The sequence below is a fragment of the Gadus morhua genome, chromosome 3 (assembly GCF_902167405.1).
Source record: "Gadus morhua chromosome 3, gadMor3.0, whole genome shotgun sequence".
NCBI lineage: Eukaryota > Metazoa > Chordata > Actinopteri > Gadiformes > Gadidae > Gadus > Gadus morhua.
The window spans coordinates 25,176,019-25,190,085 of NC_044050.1; the positions used below are offsets into that span (position 1 = coordinate 25,176,019).

At 42.9% G+C, this 14,067-nt stretch overlaps 2 protein-coding genes across 7 annotated transcripts in view; both read right to left on the reverse strand.

Annotated features, from left to right (window-relative positions):
* apbb2b (amyloid beta (A4) precursor protein-binding, family B, member 2b) overlaps nucleotides 1-4,991 on the reverse strand; it is a 39,487-nt gene extending 34,496 nt beyond the window's left edge. For 5 of the 6 annotated variants that reach the window (XM_030351213.1, XM_030351209.1, XM_030351216.1 and 2 more), the window contains exon 1: nucleotides 4,853-4,991. The gene's annotated coding sequence lies outside the window, so the exon portion shown is untranslated. The remainder of the gene's footprint in view (nucleotides 1-4,852) is intronic. The other variant, XM_030351210.1, reaches the window with a different exon arrangement.
* A 1,457-nt stretch (nucleotides 4,992-6,448) lies between these two features.
* LOC115540803 (NLR family CARD domain-containing protein 3) lies at nucleotides 6,449-13,775 on the reverse strand. Its single transcript, XM_030352379.1, has 6 exons — nucleotides 13,756-13,775; nucleotides 11,784-13,670; nucleotides 10,310-10,483; nucleotides 8,393-8,566; nucleotides 8,223-8,269; nucleotides 6,449-7,856 (listed from the first exon to the last, which is right to left on the reverse strand). The coding sequence occupies exons 1-6, from the start codon at nucleotides 13,773-13,775 to the stop codon at nucleotides 7,324-7,326; spliced, it is 2,835 nt and encodes a 944-aa protein (XP_030208239.1). The 3' UTR covers nucleotides 6,449-7,323.
* Between the last annotated feature and the right edge of the window lie 292 nt (nucleotides 13,776-14,067).

Sequence of the window (14,067 nt, forward strand, 5' to 3'; positions counted from 1 at the left end):
ATGAACTATGAAATGTATTATAGAAATCGGCAAGCCTGAAACACACCAAAACACACGAACACAGAAATAACAAAAAGCAGGATATATTTTCCAATTTCAGATTGTTCAAATATGACAAGTTTAGGAACTATTCATGGCCATCATAAAAGACGAAATTGTTAACAATACAGGGAAATAAATATATTGTATACTTTTTTTTATATTCTATGTCTGCACAAGTTCAGTGTGTGTGCATGTGTATGTGTATGTCTTTGTGTCTAAATATAAATAAATGTTCTGCAAGTCAACCCCAAACCCTCGATGACGTCACAAATTGCGTCTCCCTTCCTGTGGGTGAGGGTAAATTGGAGGGGGAGGCAAAAGACAAACTCAAGACAAACCAGGCAAAGGAGAGGGAGTCCTGCTCTTACACACACACCTCATGTTCTTCTCGGCTACAATGGCTTTTAAATCTCTTAAAGTACAGCCATGCTTCTCCACTACAGAATTCCTCTCATTATTCCTTTTCAGCAGTGGAGAGTTCAACACACACAAACTATATATATAGCTCGGACATGGAAGGACATCCGAGATGACAAGGAAGTCTAGACCGGAACAACAACCCACACTCGGAAGGACTCGTCGTGTGTGTGTGTGTGTGTGTGTGTGTGTGTGTGTGTGTGTGTGTGTGTGTGTGTGTGTGTGTGTGTGTGTGTGTGTGTGTGTGTGTGTGTGTGTGTGTGTGTGTGTGTGTGTGTGTGTGTGTGTGTGTGTGTGTGTGTGTGACCATGGCATTGATATCTCACATTTCGTGAGAGAGGGCCTGCGTCACCGGGCCCTTATTGGCCTGAGGTTCAATTATAAGTGAAACAAACGTTTTAACATAACAGAAGAGGGGGAGGGGGAGGGAGAGAGGTACAGTGGATGACAGGAGAGAAATAAGAGGGCGAGTGACTCATCAGAAAAGGAATGTTCCCATCCTGCCAAGAGGACTTTGGATACCGGCTTCAACCCTCTCGCCAATGTTTTATAGCACCCCTCCCCCCCCCCCCCCGAATCAAAGACCCGTCGTCTTATTTCTCTCCCTTCCCCACCCCCCCCTGTCTGGAAAATGTTTGGAGCTCAAGCCAAGCTATCTGTGGGATGGATCTCTCCACTTATCTGCCCTGTCAGCCAAAGGCTATCAGATCCCTTCGTCTCCCTGTGTGAAAAATTAAGGCATAATATGCAATTAAGAATAATTTAATTCAGTTCTGACCTGAACTTTGAATCGCATGACTTTTAATGTGATGAAATTCATGTCTCACCAATTTCCTTTTGCTTGTGTTTTTTGTCATGTAGTTGGATGGTACAATGAATTGGACCAAAAATGAAGTGATGGATGTATTATTGTCCAAGATTAAGCAGCCAGACTGTATGGGGAGTAACAGATGACATTGAGAGGCAACCGAGCCCTCATGGTTGTTTATTCTACATCTCCTATACACTTCTCCTGCTCGGGACGCAGTGCCGTGACAGGTCCAGTGGAGAAGATCGCAAGGAAACGCAACGCAAGGCTTTCGTGCTCAGCGTTGCTCCCGGGTTAGGTTCATATGGAGCTACGTTGCCAAGGACAGAGTTAAGCTAACAAGGCAGCATTGTGTGTGCATCCATCAAAACAAGGAAGGGAAGCAGGAAACACTAATCAAGCTAATGTTTTCAATCAATCCTTTAATGCACTGAAGTAGCTGAGATTATACTTAACCAAGTAAGTTTTCTTCCCTGCAATAATGTAAGTTCCAGTATTCAGGATTGCATATTTTGGGGGTTTTATTCACAGAATCAATTACAGCCTTTGAAAAGGTCCTTATTGAAAAAGATAAAACAGATTATTTTTAGAAAAAGCCAAAAACCAAGTCAACTCATTTATTTTGCGAATTTTGCGACGATTTTCCGAATGTCGCAGTTTCTATCACCCTTTTTTGTTGATGGAAACATGGCTTGTACCACCTTGGGCTCTGGCCTTTACAGAGCCTCTCCTCCCATTATACGTGTGTGTTTCTGTGTGTGTGTATGTGTGCGTGCGGGTGTGCGTGCGTGCGTGCATGCGAGCGTGCGAGTGTGTGTTATCCACCCTGGAATACCATGCATACCGATGAACCGCTCACAAGGCCGCCTTGACAGAAAAGAGACTCCCAAACACAAGAGGGATTCTGCAAATTGACAGGCTGCGGATACACACGCGGAAACGCACACGGAGGGCGAAACAAAGCAGGGAGCAGAACCAGATGCCGAAAGGGATGGAGGTGGGATGAGCGGGAGACAGAGCGCGCCAGGGAGCGCGAGAGAGATGCAAGAGTTGTTGGGTTTCACACCCTACAGGGTGAACCGGGCCTCTGTGCTCCTTCCCTGTTCAAACACACCTCACGGCTGTCTGCCCCCTGCAACAACAACACGCGCGCACACACACACACACACACACACACACACACACACACAAACACACACACTGGAGCCTGACACATTGACAATAAGCCTATTGAAGGGCATTAGGGGAGTGAGAAAGTGGGGAAGCCACTGCAAGAGATGGAGAGCTAGATTGACAGGACCTGCATGAGGACACACAACATGGGCGGTGCATCGACGCGCCCAACACCCACGCAGACACGCGGTGGCACACGCACATACCCAACGCACACACGCACTGCGATGTGATTATCCTGCCCATTTGAAAGCATGGGAAGAATTTAACCACTGCTGTCCCTTAATCATTCAGCCATCCAGAACACACTCTCAAATTACTATTCACATACAGAAACATACACCTGTATCATGCAATGGACACATTTGCTAAAAGGTGGGAGCCAATGTTAATGTTTCACATTGAGAACAGTGACCTCCCTAGTCCTACTCGTTATCAGATGTTAAAAAGTCAGTCACATGTTTGAATGCACAAACACGCACATGCACACACAAGGGCACACATCGTCTGATGAACACACGTCGTGCTGTGCACGCAGACATACCACACACACACCGCAAGGCAGAAATCCAACCCCAATGAACCGGGTTGGATTTAAAAACGCCCACTTCTTGTCGAACCATACTGCTCTGGCAGTTGCTTGAAAATGGCAGCTTGCTACTAAATCACTAGCTAGCATTACCAAACTGCTAAATCCATGGCCATTATGACCTGCTTGTGACCGTTTACCCAAACGCTGGTGTGTCCAAACACTCAAGAGGGCAAGCGACAGAAAACCGCCCAATCAGAAAGGAGCCGTCCTAGGAGCCGTGGCATTTCAACCACCGTAGATTTAAAACTGCGAAACTCACGGAGGGTCTGCGGCACTTGGCCCAAAACACGGCTCATAAATGTTCTCGTCACTTTTTCCACAGTCAGCAAGTCCTGAGCTTGAACGTCAGCAACGCATGAATTGAAAAAATGGGGAAGGAGGGGGGGGGGGGGGGACACTGATAATGTATTGAGAACGTAAAAAGAAACTCACATAAAAAGGGAATTATATTGGCCTATCCCCCAAAATGAAAATAACCCACATACACGTATAATGCATGTGTAGCTAAGGATGAAAAGAAGTGTGTGTGTGTGTGTGTGTGTGTGTGTGTGTGTGTGTGTGTGTGTGTGTGTGTGTGTGTGTGTGTGTGTGTGTGTGTGTGTGTGTGTGTTACAAGTTTGACTCTTATTAGGCCAGTAAAACAGCAGAATCATAACCCAGTTAAGTTTAAGCAGCATTTATGGAAAAGGTTTTCTTTTAAGCAAAGGACTATTTCGTTATGCAATTCCTCTTTCCGTTCTCCCTCTTTCTCTCTGAAACAGTCAGAACAGTCATTTGTGTAACCCATAACCATCTATAACACCACCCTCACTAACAAAAAATAATAAGTTCAGTTGTTTACCTGCACACTATATTGGCCTTCGTAATTTCTTCGTCATTAAACAAAAACAGGCAATTACGTGGCTCAGTTTTTTCGTAAAAACAACAATCCTGTTATCTGAAGGGCAGAGTATGGGAACAATTAGCTAGCTGGTGGAGTGCTCAGCCCACAGCACCCATAGGAAGAAATACCACACACACACACACACACACACACACACACACACACACACACACACACACACACACACACACACACACACACACACACACACACACACACAAAAAACAGTACAGAACTCTACTGCGTCCCTTTGTTTCACAATAAATTAACAGAAGTGTGAGCTTGATACAGGGCTATATAGTTGATGTAAGGAGCGGAGCGTTGGAATACCATATTCCCTGTCTGTTCCCATGTCAGCTACACAAGTTGGAGACCTGCTACATCTCCCTGTAGGACAGCAGAATACATCCTGCGCTAAGGTTTAAGGCCAGAGCAATTGCCCTGGGGTTCGTTTTATCACCAACTCGTTTAGAATTAATTTATTAATTTGTCAACCTCGATCCCACTTCTTCAAAACTCCAGCCCGGCTATAATTAAATGGCATAGCAGTGGTCAATGGCTGCCTTATGCTATCATAAAGGCTTCCAGACCACTTGTTTTGGAATGCCTTTAAAGCAAGTAGCGAGTCTAACTGTTAAAGGGTCACCAGGCAATGACAACAAATCAGACAGAATGAACCATAGCAAAGGGGATAGTTCGTTTAGGACGACCGGCGTTTCCGAGCAAATCCCCAGTAGCTGCAGCCTCTCCCAGCCTTTCCCACTGGCAACAAAACGGGGCCCCCGATACCCAGTGCAACGCGACGCGTAAAACATATGAAAAGTTGTTCACTCAACGCTCGTCTAATTACTTGAGCTTTGGTCCAAAATAAGAAAGATAACGGTGCTACTGTCAGTATACGATGAAAGACACATAGAAGACGCAGCACATCACTCACCTCGCCTGTGTTCACGTACGTTCACGTATTCGCTGCGACGTGTTTTCCTTCGTCTTCTCGGTGGCTGCTTGTTTCTCCTGCTCCTCCAGCGCCTCCCTCCCCTCCAGATGCCGAGGAAGCTCCGCGGGGAACGGAGCGACGTTGCACCGGAAGCAGTAGCCCCGCGCCACCCAGGGGAAGGGTCTCCTGCGTTATTACCACGCGTTTCCTTCACTGAACGCTACATAACACAATCATAAGTTCACAAATACATATGGGGACATTTTGTTGGTTTCGAAAATGAATTTGAACTGTATCTACTATTGTGGAGTAAACGCAGCGGTAACCATTCAAGTCTGTTCATTGTATTAGAATAAATAGTTGTTATTCATCTTGAATTGTTTTGCTTATTATTATTTGTGTCTAAATACAGTTTACTTCATTTGTTTGTTGTCTCATGCACTGGTTTGCATTTTGTAACCTTTATTGCAGCAACAACAAAAATGTTATAAATTGGACTACATTTTCTTAAAGCCAATTGTAACCTACATTTTATTTTAAGATAGGCCTACATTTTGTATTTTATTCCAGTTGATATCCAAATAAATACCTATGGCTTCAGTCGAAGTGTTCGCACGCCCGCATCATGTCTACTAAACAATCTTCCGTAGGCTAATGAATTGCAATCAAAAATCTCTGTTTGATCCGTCATTTATTATATGCAATTGTAATCTTTTGACAAGAAACCCAATATCCACTAAAAAAAAGTTGAATGATTTGTGCATCCTCACACATAATATAGTGGATCGGAATAAAGAATAAATAAAGAAAGAATAACAATGTTAATAGATGTTTCATTGAGCCAAAGAAAGAATAAACTGGAGACTCTCCGGTGGTCGTTTCAGGTTTTTACGCAGAATAGGCTACTGCACATGCTTAGATTGTCTGATTTGCCGATTCTTTATTTCCTGAACTGTGCTCTTCTGATGGCGTTTCAATTAATTGGCAAAAAATGAGGGCTATATATATCAACAAAATATTAGACATCTCACTTTGTGAAATGGATTAAAAGCGCTGAAAGGATCGCCAAAATAATAATAATCTGTTCAAAGGTATGAAATGTCATCTTGGCCGCTAGGGGTCAGTCAATCAAAACAATCAAAACAGTCTATCGGTGGGTCCACTGCATTGGCTTGGTGGCTGGCATGATCTTCTTGTTAAAGAAGTAAACTAGATCGCTATTGAAATATATCAATAAATTACCTGTCTCTACTGGATGTCTGATTGCGTTCGTTTCCCTGGTAGTTAGGGGGTATTGTGATGGGATTATGACCCCATGGAGATGCGAACAAATGGACCATAACCATGAATGCAATTACCAATTCCTCTTGGTTTGAACATTGTTGGAAACAATTGTAACACTTCTGCATTAAAACATCTAAAAATAACCCGACCAATTTATTTGATGACTTATGTTCTGACATAATGTACAAAAAAAATAAAACATTGGCCTAGTTATTTGTTTAGATATTTAAATGCAGAAATGTTACATATTGTGGCAAGCTACGACGAGGAGCGAATGAACTAGAGCCAGAGGGTTATTTAAAGTACAGTACATAAAACGCATGACCCCCGGGGGTTACTTTTATTTTGATACACATAAACCCACTTTAAACACAGAATATACATTTGAACAAAGGTCCTACATCGTCAGTCAGTTTACAATGGTCTGTGTCACGGAACCATGAACCAAAACAACAAAACAATCAGAACACTTTACGCAGTAAAATCCCCTAAACACAAAACTCTTAAAGAAGACTTTTATGTTTGCTATAGCTTTCTGATAAATAACTTTGCCTTTATTTTCTATTTTAATACTAAAATGCCTTTTTAACTTTCTATTTTTTGCATATGTTTTTCTTTTACTTACCTATTATTTTATTTTATTGTATGACAATGTTTATATGTGAAGCACTTTGAGTCAGCCTTGTGTATGAAAAGTGATATATAAATAAAGTTGCCTTGCCTTGCCTTAAAGACCCTTTGCGCGCTAACCAATATGACGACGCAGCCCCGTGGGTCGCTACAGTGTATTTCATTTAAATGTTTGAATAACAAGTGTTAGTTTCTTTATCTAACAATTAAAACTAGTTTAATTAATGTTTATTTAAGAGCAAAAAATTCAACACCATTTCAATTTATTACATTGCCTCAAATCATAAAAAAGTAGCAGTTTGATAGAAAAGAAATATAAACTTTTGAATTAGATTGATGAATATAGCTCAATGATCACTATATGAAAATAAATGTCCCTAACTGAAATAATTCTATATAATCAGATTTAACAAAGAGTGAGTGAGTGAGTGAGTGAGTGAGTGAGTGAGTGAGTGAGTGAGTGAGTGAGTGAGTGAGTGAGTGAGTGAGTGAGTGAGTGAGTGAGTGAGTGAGTGAGTGAGTGAGTGAGTGAGTGTGTGTCTGTGTGTGTGGGCTAACTAGAGCCGACATAGGGACACTGAGGAACCATAGCGGTTCAACCCAAACCCAGGAAAGAGGTTGCCATGAGTGAATGTGGACTTGAAGGTGTGAATGTGCGTCAGTGTGTCTGAGGGCCCTCCTACACCTGGGGACACACTGTAAAAGGACAGGGTGCCAGCAGGTCGGTCCAAATATACTCCTACTCTGTTATTATTAGAGCAGTGGAAGCTTATCCTTGTCCTTATACTGTCGTACCAGGCAGAGAACCGATCACCAAAACAATAAAGACTCCAGGACTGGTCATTGTATCCAAGACAAGTCCCATCACTCTTTCCTTGGTTTGTTATTCCTCTGTACGCCACTCCGATATAAACCTCCCCTTTCCACTCTACCTCCCAGTAACAGCGGCCAGTCAGAGCCTGTCCACACAACACCTGTCTGGAGACATTACACCCCTCCTGCTCCTCAACGTTGGTCACCTTTCTCTGGTCCTCAGAGAGAGAGAGTTCACGGTGGGCTGTGTTTGGGTCCAATGTGAAGTCAGAGGCGTCTGTGGGGTAGAACAAGAGGCAATAAGCCTAACTGAGTAATCCAGAACAGAAACACAAAGTTTAATGATGCTGGAAAATTACTAATATTTGATGACTATTCAAACACATCAAAATGTAAATGATCTACTAAGTCGCAGTCCTAAACATGATTAAGAAGCGATGAATCCATGTTTGGTGGATTGCTCGTGGATACATCAACAGGTAGGCTGGGCATTTATCAGTAAGATGGAGATAGATGAGGTCAACCGTCATCTCATGTCCCAGTAGGATCTCAATGAATGGACCTCCCCTATGCTATGTGGATGGACTTTCTATCTGACTAGTCAGTGTGTTGTGTTGAATAAAATGAAACACTGGACTCTTACACTTCCTCAAACCTGATTCCAGCCTCGAAACCTCGCCGTGGTCAACACTGGGGGGGAAACACAGTGAGACCAGCATGGTGTCTTTAAAAACAGTCAATTGAAAATTGCTAGGGATAGCCCATTGATGTTTGCCAATATGTTCTCTTGATTAGAAAGGTGAACTCCCCTACCTGAGGGTGTCCAGTTTCCAGTGGGGACCCTCCAGTCCAGCAGAGAGCAGTGTCAGCCCTGAGTCTCCTGGGTGATTGTAGCTCAGGTCCAGCTCTCTCAGATGGGAGGGGTTGGAGCTCAGAGCTGCGGCCAGAGAAGCAAAGCCTTCCTGTGTGAGCAGGCAGCCAGACAACCTACACACACACACACAATAATTAGACAATAATTAAAAACACTGGATATGCACAAAATCACACATACAAGATTTACAAAGACCTGAGGGGTATTCCACAAAGCCGGTTTTATCACATAACCGGGTAAGTTAACCCAGGGTTTGCGGTAACCCTACGTTTTCCGTTCCAAAAGGATCACGGTATGTTAGTTGCTATAGAAACATATGCTCTGAATCAAACCTGGTCGGAGCAGGTTTTGCGCAGGTTAAGTTTGAAACATAACCCGGTTTTGGGTATTTAAACCGGTGTTCACCGCAGATTTCATGTGTTCACAATGGCATGCCCTTTTGATGAGAGAACTGCTGATATCGGAGCGCAAATTATACGTGCAATCCACCGGGAGCGATTGATAAGACCACGGCTCGACATCTTGGCATATCGGATGACTTTTTGCTGGAGTGGAGAGACATAGATTCTCGCGCAAATCTTTAATATATTTAAATAGCCTTACATAGCCAACACTACCACTCGAGGACCTGGCCACAGTTCACTCCAGACTATTTGCGTAGCCCTCCGTTTTTTGCAAATGGTAGTTTTATCTAGGCTATAATGTTGGAGATGCTGAGCACATCTCAGTCGTTTCAGATGAGCCATCCAAGATTTGTATTGGCCTCCTATCATACAAAGAGCAATATTGTCTGAGTACTATGCCGAGAGGCATTTACAACATAAAGTATAAAATAGTCCTAACAGACTTGCATCCACTGGAGAATGTTCGATCGTAGCCGGCGGCTTCATTACAAGCACAGATCCATCTTGATCTGTGAAGTTGATGAATTGTCACTTTTAGGTTTTCTACCCAGTTACCAAAAAAAGAAACATTTGGAATAGTATGCGCTGTGGCAAGCACACGGTTTGCATGTGTTACTTCAAAGGCAAAAAAAATCTAAAATACAAGAAAACACAAAAACCTACATTCAACCAGAGGGGTATGGCCCCTGACTCTCTGAGGAGGTAGGTACCTCCAGGTACCCCCTCCATGCCAGGGCGCCCTGAATTTATGTTTATTAACAGCTCCTCCAACGGGGTCAAGACAATTTGAGGGCCAGATCCAGTCTGCCGACTGTCGGCCTTTTCACAATTGGCTTAAAAAAATGGCTTATTTAAATTTATACCAATACGATGGTGGGAAAAGCTTACCCGTTTGTATGTTTTTTATACTTCGTTTTTATACTTGATCCGCTGACCGCTTGGAAGCAATCGGAGTACATCTTTTTTTAGAAGAAAGGGGTTATGTGGTAGGATCTTTAAGAATGCTTAACTGGGATATTTATATATTCATGGCTCAAATATTAAGGATCATGCTTTTGACGTGTAACTAACGCATTTACGCGGTCAGCGATCCGCTGCCAGGCTTTGGTTCTCCGGGTTACAGAGGCTTAAGCGTTCCCTTTTCTTGCGATAATGTCCTTCTCCTCGTCATAGCTCTACAGGAGTACCTGGAGTTCCATTTCATTGAAATAAGCTGCCCGTTTCGCCATATCGATCAGGGTTTCCATGATCCATACATCACGTCTTTTTAGGTTTGGCGTGGACGCGCACAACCTTGTGTTAACCAACCCCGAGTTGATTGAACTAATGCATAACCGCTGCTGGGGAACCGAATACTCTGGATTGGCCGGCACAGGGTCAATCAACCTAGAGTTCAGTGTTAACTCAGTGTTTGTTAAACCTCCGTTTGTGGATCTGTTGGGTGAAACTGACCTGAGAGTTTCCAGTCTACATTGTGGACTCCCCAGTCCAGCAGAGAGCAGTATTACTCCTGAATCCTGCAGATCATTGGTACTCAGGTCCAGCTCTCTCAGACTAGAGGACTCAGAGCTGAGAACCGAGGCCAGAGCTTCACAGCATCTCTCTGACAGATTACAGCTGATCAGCCTAAAAATAATACAAACATATTTTAAAACATTTTAGAAAAACAAATATTTTTTAAACATCGATGCTGTAAAATGAAGCTGCAGGCAGGTAGTTGTGTGTCGTAGGAATGCTTTAGAATTGTTTTTAAATGTATCATACTCTAGGTTTGTGTAGAATGGGTTTAACATAAAAAAATATTATTGTATACTAGATATGACATCATTCTTTTAAAGATTACTTCAAATTGTTGTTGGGGATCATAAATGAGAATGTATTAACCAACTGATTAAGAATATACTTACATAACTCTTTTCTCATTGACTAAAACTGACCTGAGAGTTTCCAGTGTACAGTGTGGACTCCCCAGTCCAGCAGAGAGCAGTATTACTCCTGAATCCTGCAGATCATTGTTACTAAGGTCCAGCTCTCTCAGTCTAGAGGAGTTGGAGCTGAGAACTGAGGCCAGAGCTCTACAGCTTCTCTCTGATAGATGACTGCCATTCAGCCTTTAAACAAAATATTTTTAAAAAATGACTTACATAGAATTGAATTCAATCAATCTAATACCAAAATGTAGACACATTGAGTGTCAAAATAAAAGATAAACAATAGATGTCCAATTTAAATATTAAACAAAATTCTGCTTAAACTGCAGCTAAAAGTCTACTATTTTAAGAAGATGCTATGGTTATACTGTACAACCTACAGGGAACTCAGTAACATAATAAAGTATAAGAATACAGGTTATATTGTGTATGCAAGATGTTAAAATACAATTATATCTCAGGATTAAAATTGAAGAGGAAACTATTAAATGATTATATTGGACAAAAAAAATCTTAGATGAATCTATTAATATATCATTGGCCTTGAAATGCAATTCTTTGCTCATCGAAAAATCCTGGTGTAAAGTCTCAACACTTATTTGGAACAATTGATTTACTTTTATCGAAAGTAAGGGGAAGTAGATTATTAAAAGAAGTAACAATTATTAACATAATTAAAAAAATTATATATATATTTATATTCAGAACTTTATTCATTGAGTGAAACTGACCTGAGTGTTTCCAGTCTACATTGTGGACTCCCCAGTCCAGCAGAGAGCAGCTTCACTCCTGAATCCTGAAGATCATTGGCACTAAGGTCCAGCCCTCTCAGACTAGAGGAGTTGAGAACTGAGGCCAAAGCTTCACAGCATCCCTCTGACAGATTACAGCCGATCAGCCTTAAAACAAGAGATTTCCAGTATTTTTATTGCTATTGTTCGTTGATATCAATGTATTTTGGAGCATGTTATATAATATATTGACTGAGGACATACAAAGATGTTTTGGAGGCTTTGACCACTGGCAGCAGTCTCAGAAGACCCTCCTCTGAAGCAGTGTATTTCTTCAGGTCAAACACGTCCAGCTCCTCTTCTGATGACAGTAAGATGAAGACCAGAGCTGACCACTGAGCAGGGGAGAGAGTAGTTCTGGAGAGTCTTCCTGATGCCAGGTATTGTTGGATCTCCTTCACTAGAGATTGGTCGTTCAGCTCATTCAGACAGTGGAACAGGTTGATACATCGCTCTGGAGAGGGATCTCCACTTATTTTCTTCTTAATGTACACAACTGTTTCCTGATTGCTCCGCAGGCAGATTTCTGTGTGATCCAGCAGGCCTTGTAGGAGAATCAGATTTTCCTCCATAGAGAGGCCAAGGAGGAAGCGGAGGAACAAGTCCAGGTGTCCGTTCTCACTCTCGGAGGCCTTGTCCACAGCACTCTGGTGTAGGAGTTGGACCCCATATTCCTTGCTTAGTTTAGAAGATCCTGTAAACTGATTTATACCAGAGCTGATGATGGAATGTAAGACATGAACCGCCGCCAGAAACTCCTGAATGCTCAGATGGACAAAGGAGAAGACCTTCTCATTGTACAGTCCACACTCCTCCTTAAAGATCTCGGTGAACATTCCTGAGTACTGTGAGGCGGCTTTGATATCAATACCACACTTTGCCAGATCTGCCTCGTAGAAGATCAGGTTGCCTTTCGCCAGCTGGTTAAAAGCCAATTTTCCCAGAGACAAAATGATCTGCCTACTCTCTGGTGTCCAGGGTGGATCTGTTTCAGCCCTTCCACGATACTTCCTGCCCATCCGTATGGACTGAACCCTCAGGAAGAGGATGTACATCCCAGTCAGGGTCTTGGGCATCTCTTCTCTTCTCTTGCATGTGGTCAAGATGTGCTCCAGAACTGAAGCAGTGATCCAGCAGAAGAGTGGGATGTGACACATGATGTGGAGGCTTCGTGACGCTTTGACATGGGAGATGATTGTGCTGGCCAGCGTCCCTTCTCTGAATCTTTTCCTGAAGTACTCATCCTTTTTTGGTTTGGTGAAACCTCTCACCTCTATCATCCTGTCAACAGAGACAGCAGGGATCTGATTGGCTGCCGCAGGGCGCGTGGTTATCCAGATGCGGGCGGAGGGAAGCAGGTTGCCTCGGATGAGGTTAGTCAGCAGCACACCGAGCGAGGAAGACTTGTTGACATCGGTACAGATTTCGTTCTGGAAGTCCAGAGGAAGTCGCCACTCATCCAGACCATCCAAGATGAAGACAACGTTGTATTGGTCGTAGCTGCAGATTCCTGCTCTTTTAGTTTCAATGAATAGGTGATGAAGAAGCTCCACCAAGCTAAATTTTTTCTCTCTCAGTAAATTTAGCTCTCTGAAAGTGAAGTGAAATATGAAGTCTATGTCGGTGTTGCCTTTGCCTTCTGCCCAGTCCAGTGTGTACTTTTGTGTTAAGAAGGTTTTACCAATGCCTGCCACTCCAGTTGTCATTATCGTTCTGATTGGATGATCTTTTCCAGGTAAGCGTTTAAAGATGTCTTCACATTTGATTGTTTTTTCACCCTTTACTGACTCCCGGAAAGCTTTTTCAATCATTCTGACCTCATGTTCCTTGTTGACCTCTCCATTGACTCCCTCGGTGACAAAGAGCTCTGTGTAGATCAGATTGAGCTGTGATGGCTGACCTGCTTCAGCGATTCCCTCATACACATGCTGGAACCTTTCCTTCAGGTGAGTCTTGAGCTCATGCTGGCACACGGCAGAAATATTTACTGAACGTAAAGACAATAGAAAGCATATAATTAGTTTTTTATGAATTTCGGTTGATGATGTGTTCCAGACTTGACATCCCTTTTTGCAGTTGCAATGAGCTTTACTTTATTTGTGGAAACCAACCATTCACCTGACCATATAATGAAGAAGTGTGTAAAAATTCAACAAATATGTATAGCCTCAAAGACAAATGGTTGAAGGCGGACATTTGAAAAAGACAAGTGAATTGCTCATCTCGTATTTTTCCAGTGTAGTTAAATAAATAAGAGTCTCTTACAGCTGTGCAGAGCGCTGGCAAGCCTCCTGTGCTCCTCTTCCTCACTCCCCAAGGCCTCCTCATCCTCCTGTTTCCTGGCAGAAAAAACAAAGTGAATGCAGCTGTCAATACTGGAACCACCCCTGGGGATGTTTGGCGGAACGGCGCAGTTCTGTTGTGTTTCTCTGCTGTGATGACGAGGGAAGACGCTAACGCTACAGAGCTTGAAACGACTACAATCAGA

What these genes read in the sequence shown, in the direction of transcription:
- LOC115540803 (XM_030352379.1), bottom strand. Translation starts at nt 13,775, where the DNA reads ATGTCCGCCTTCAACCATTT. An exon ending in ATGTCCGCCTTCAACCATTT is followed by an intron (nt 13,671 to 13,755) that starts GTCTTTGAGGCT and finishes CCACAAATAAAG; the next exon opens with TAAAGCTCATTGCAACTGCA. An exon ending in GGAATCAGGTTTGAGGAAGT is followed by an intron (nt 7,857 to 8,222) that starts GTAAGAGTCCAG and finishes TCTACCCCACAG; the next exon opens with ACGCCTCTGACTTCACATTG.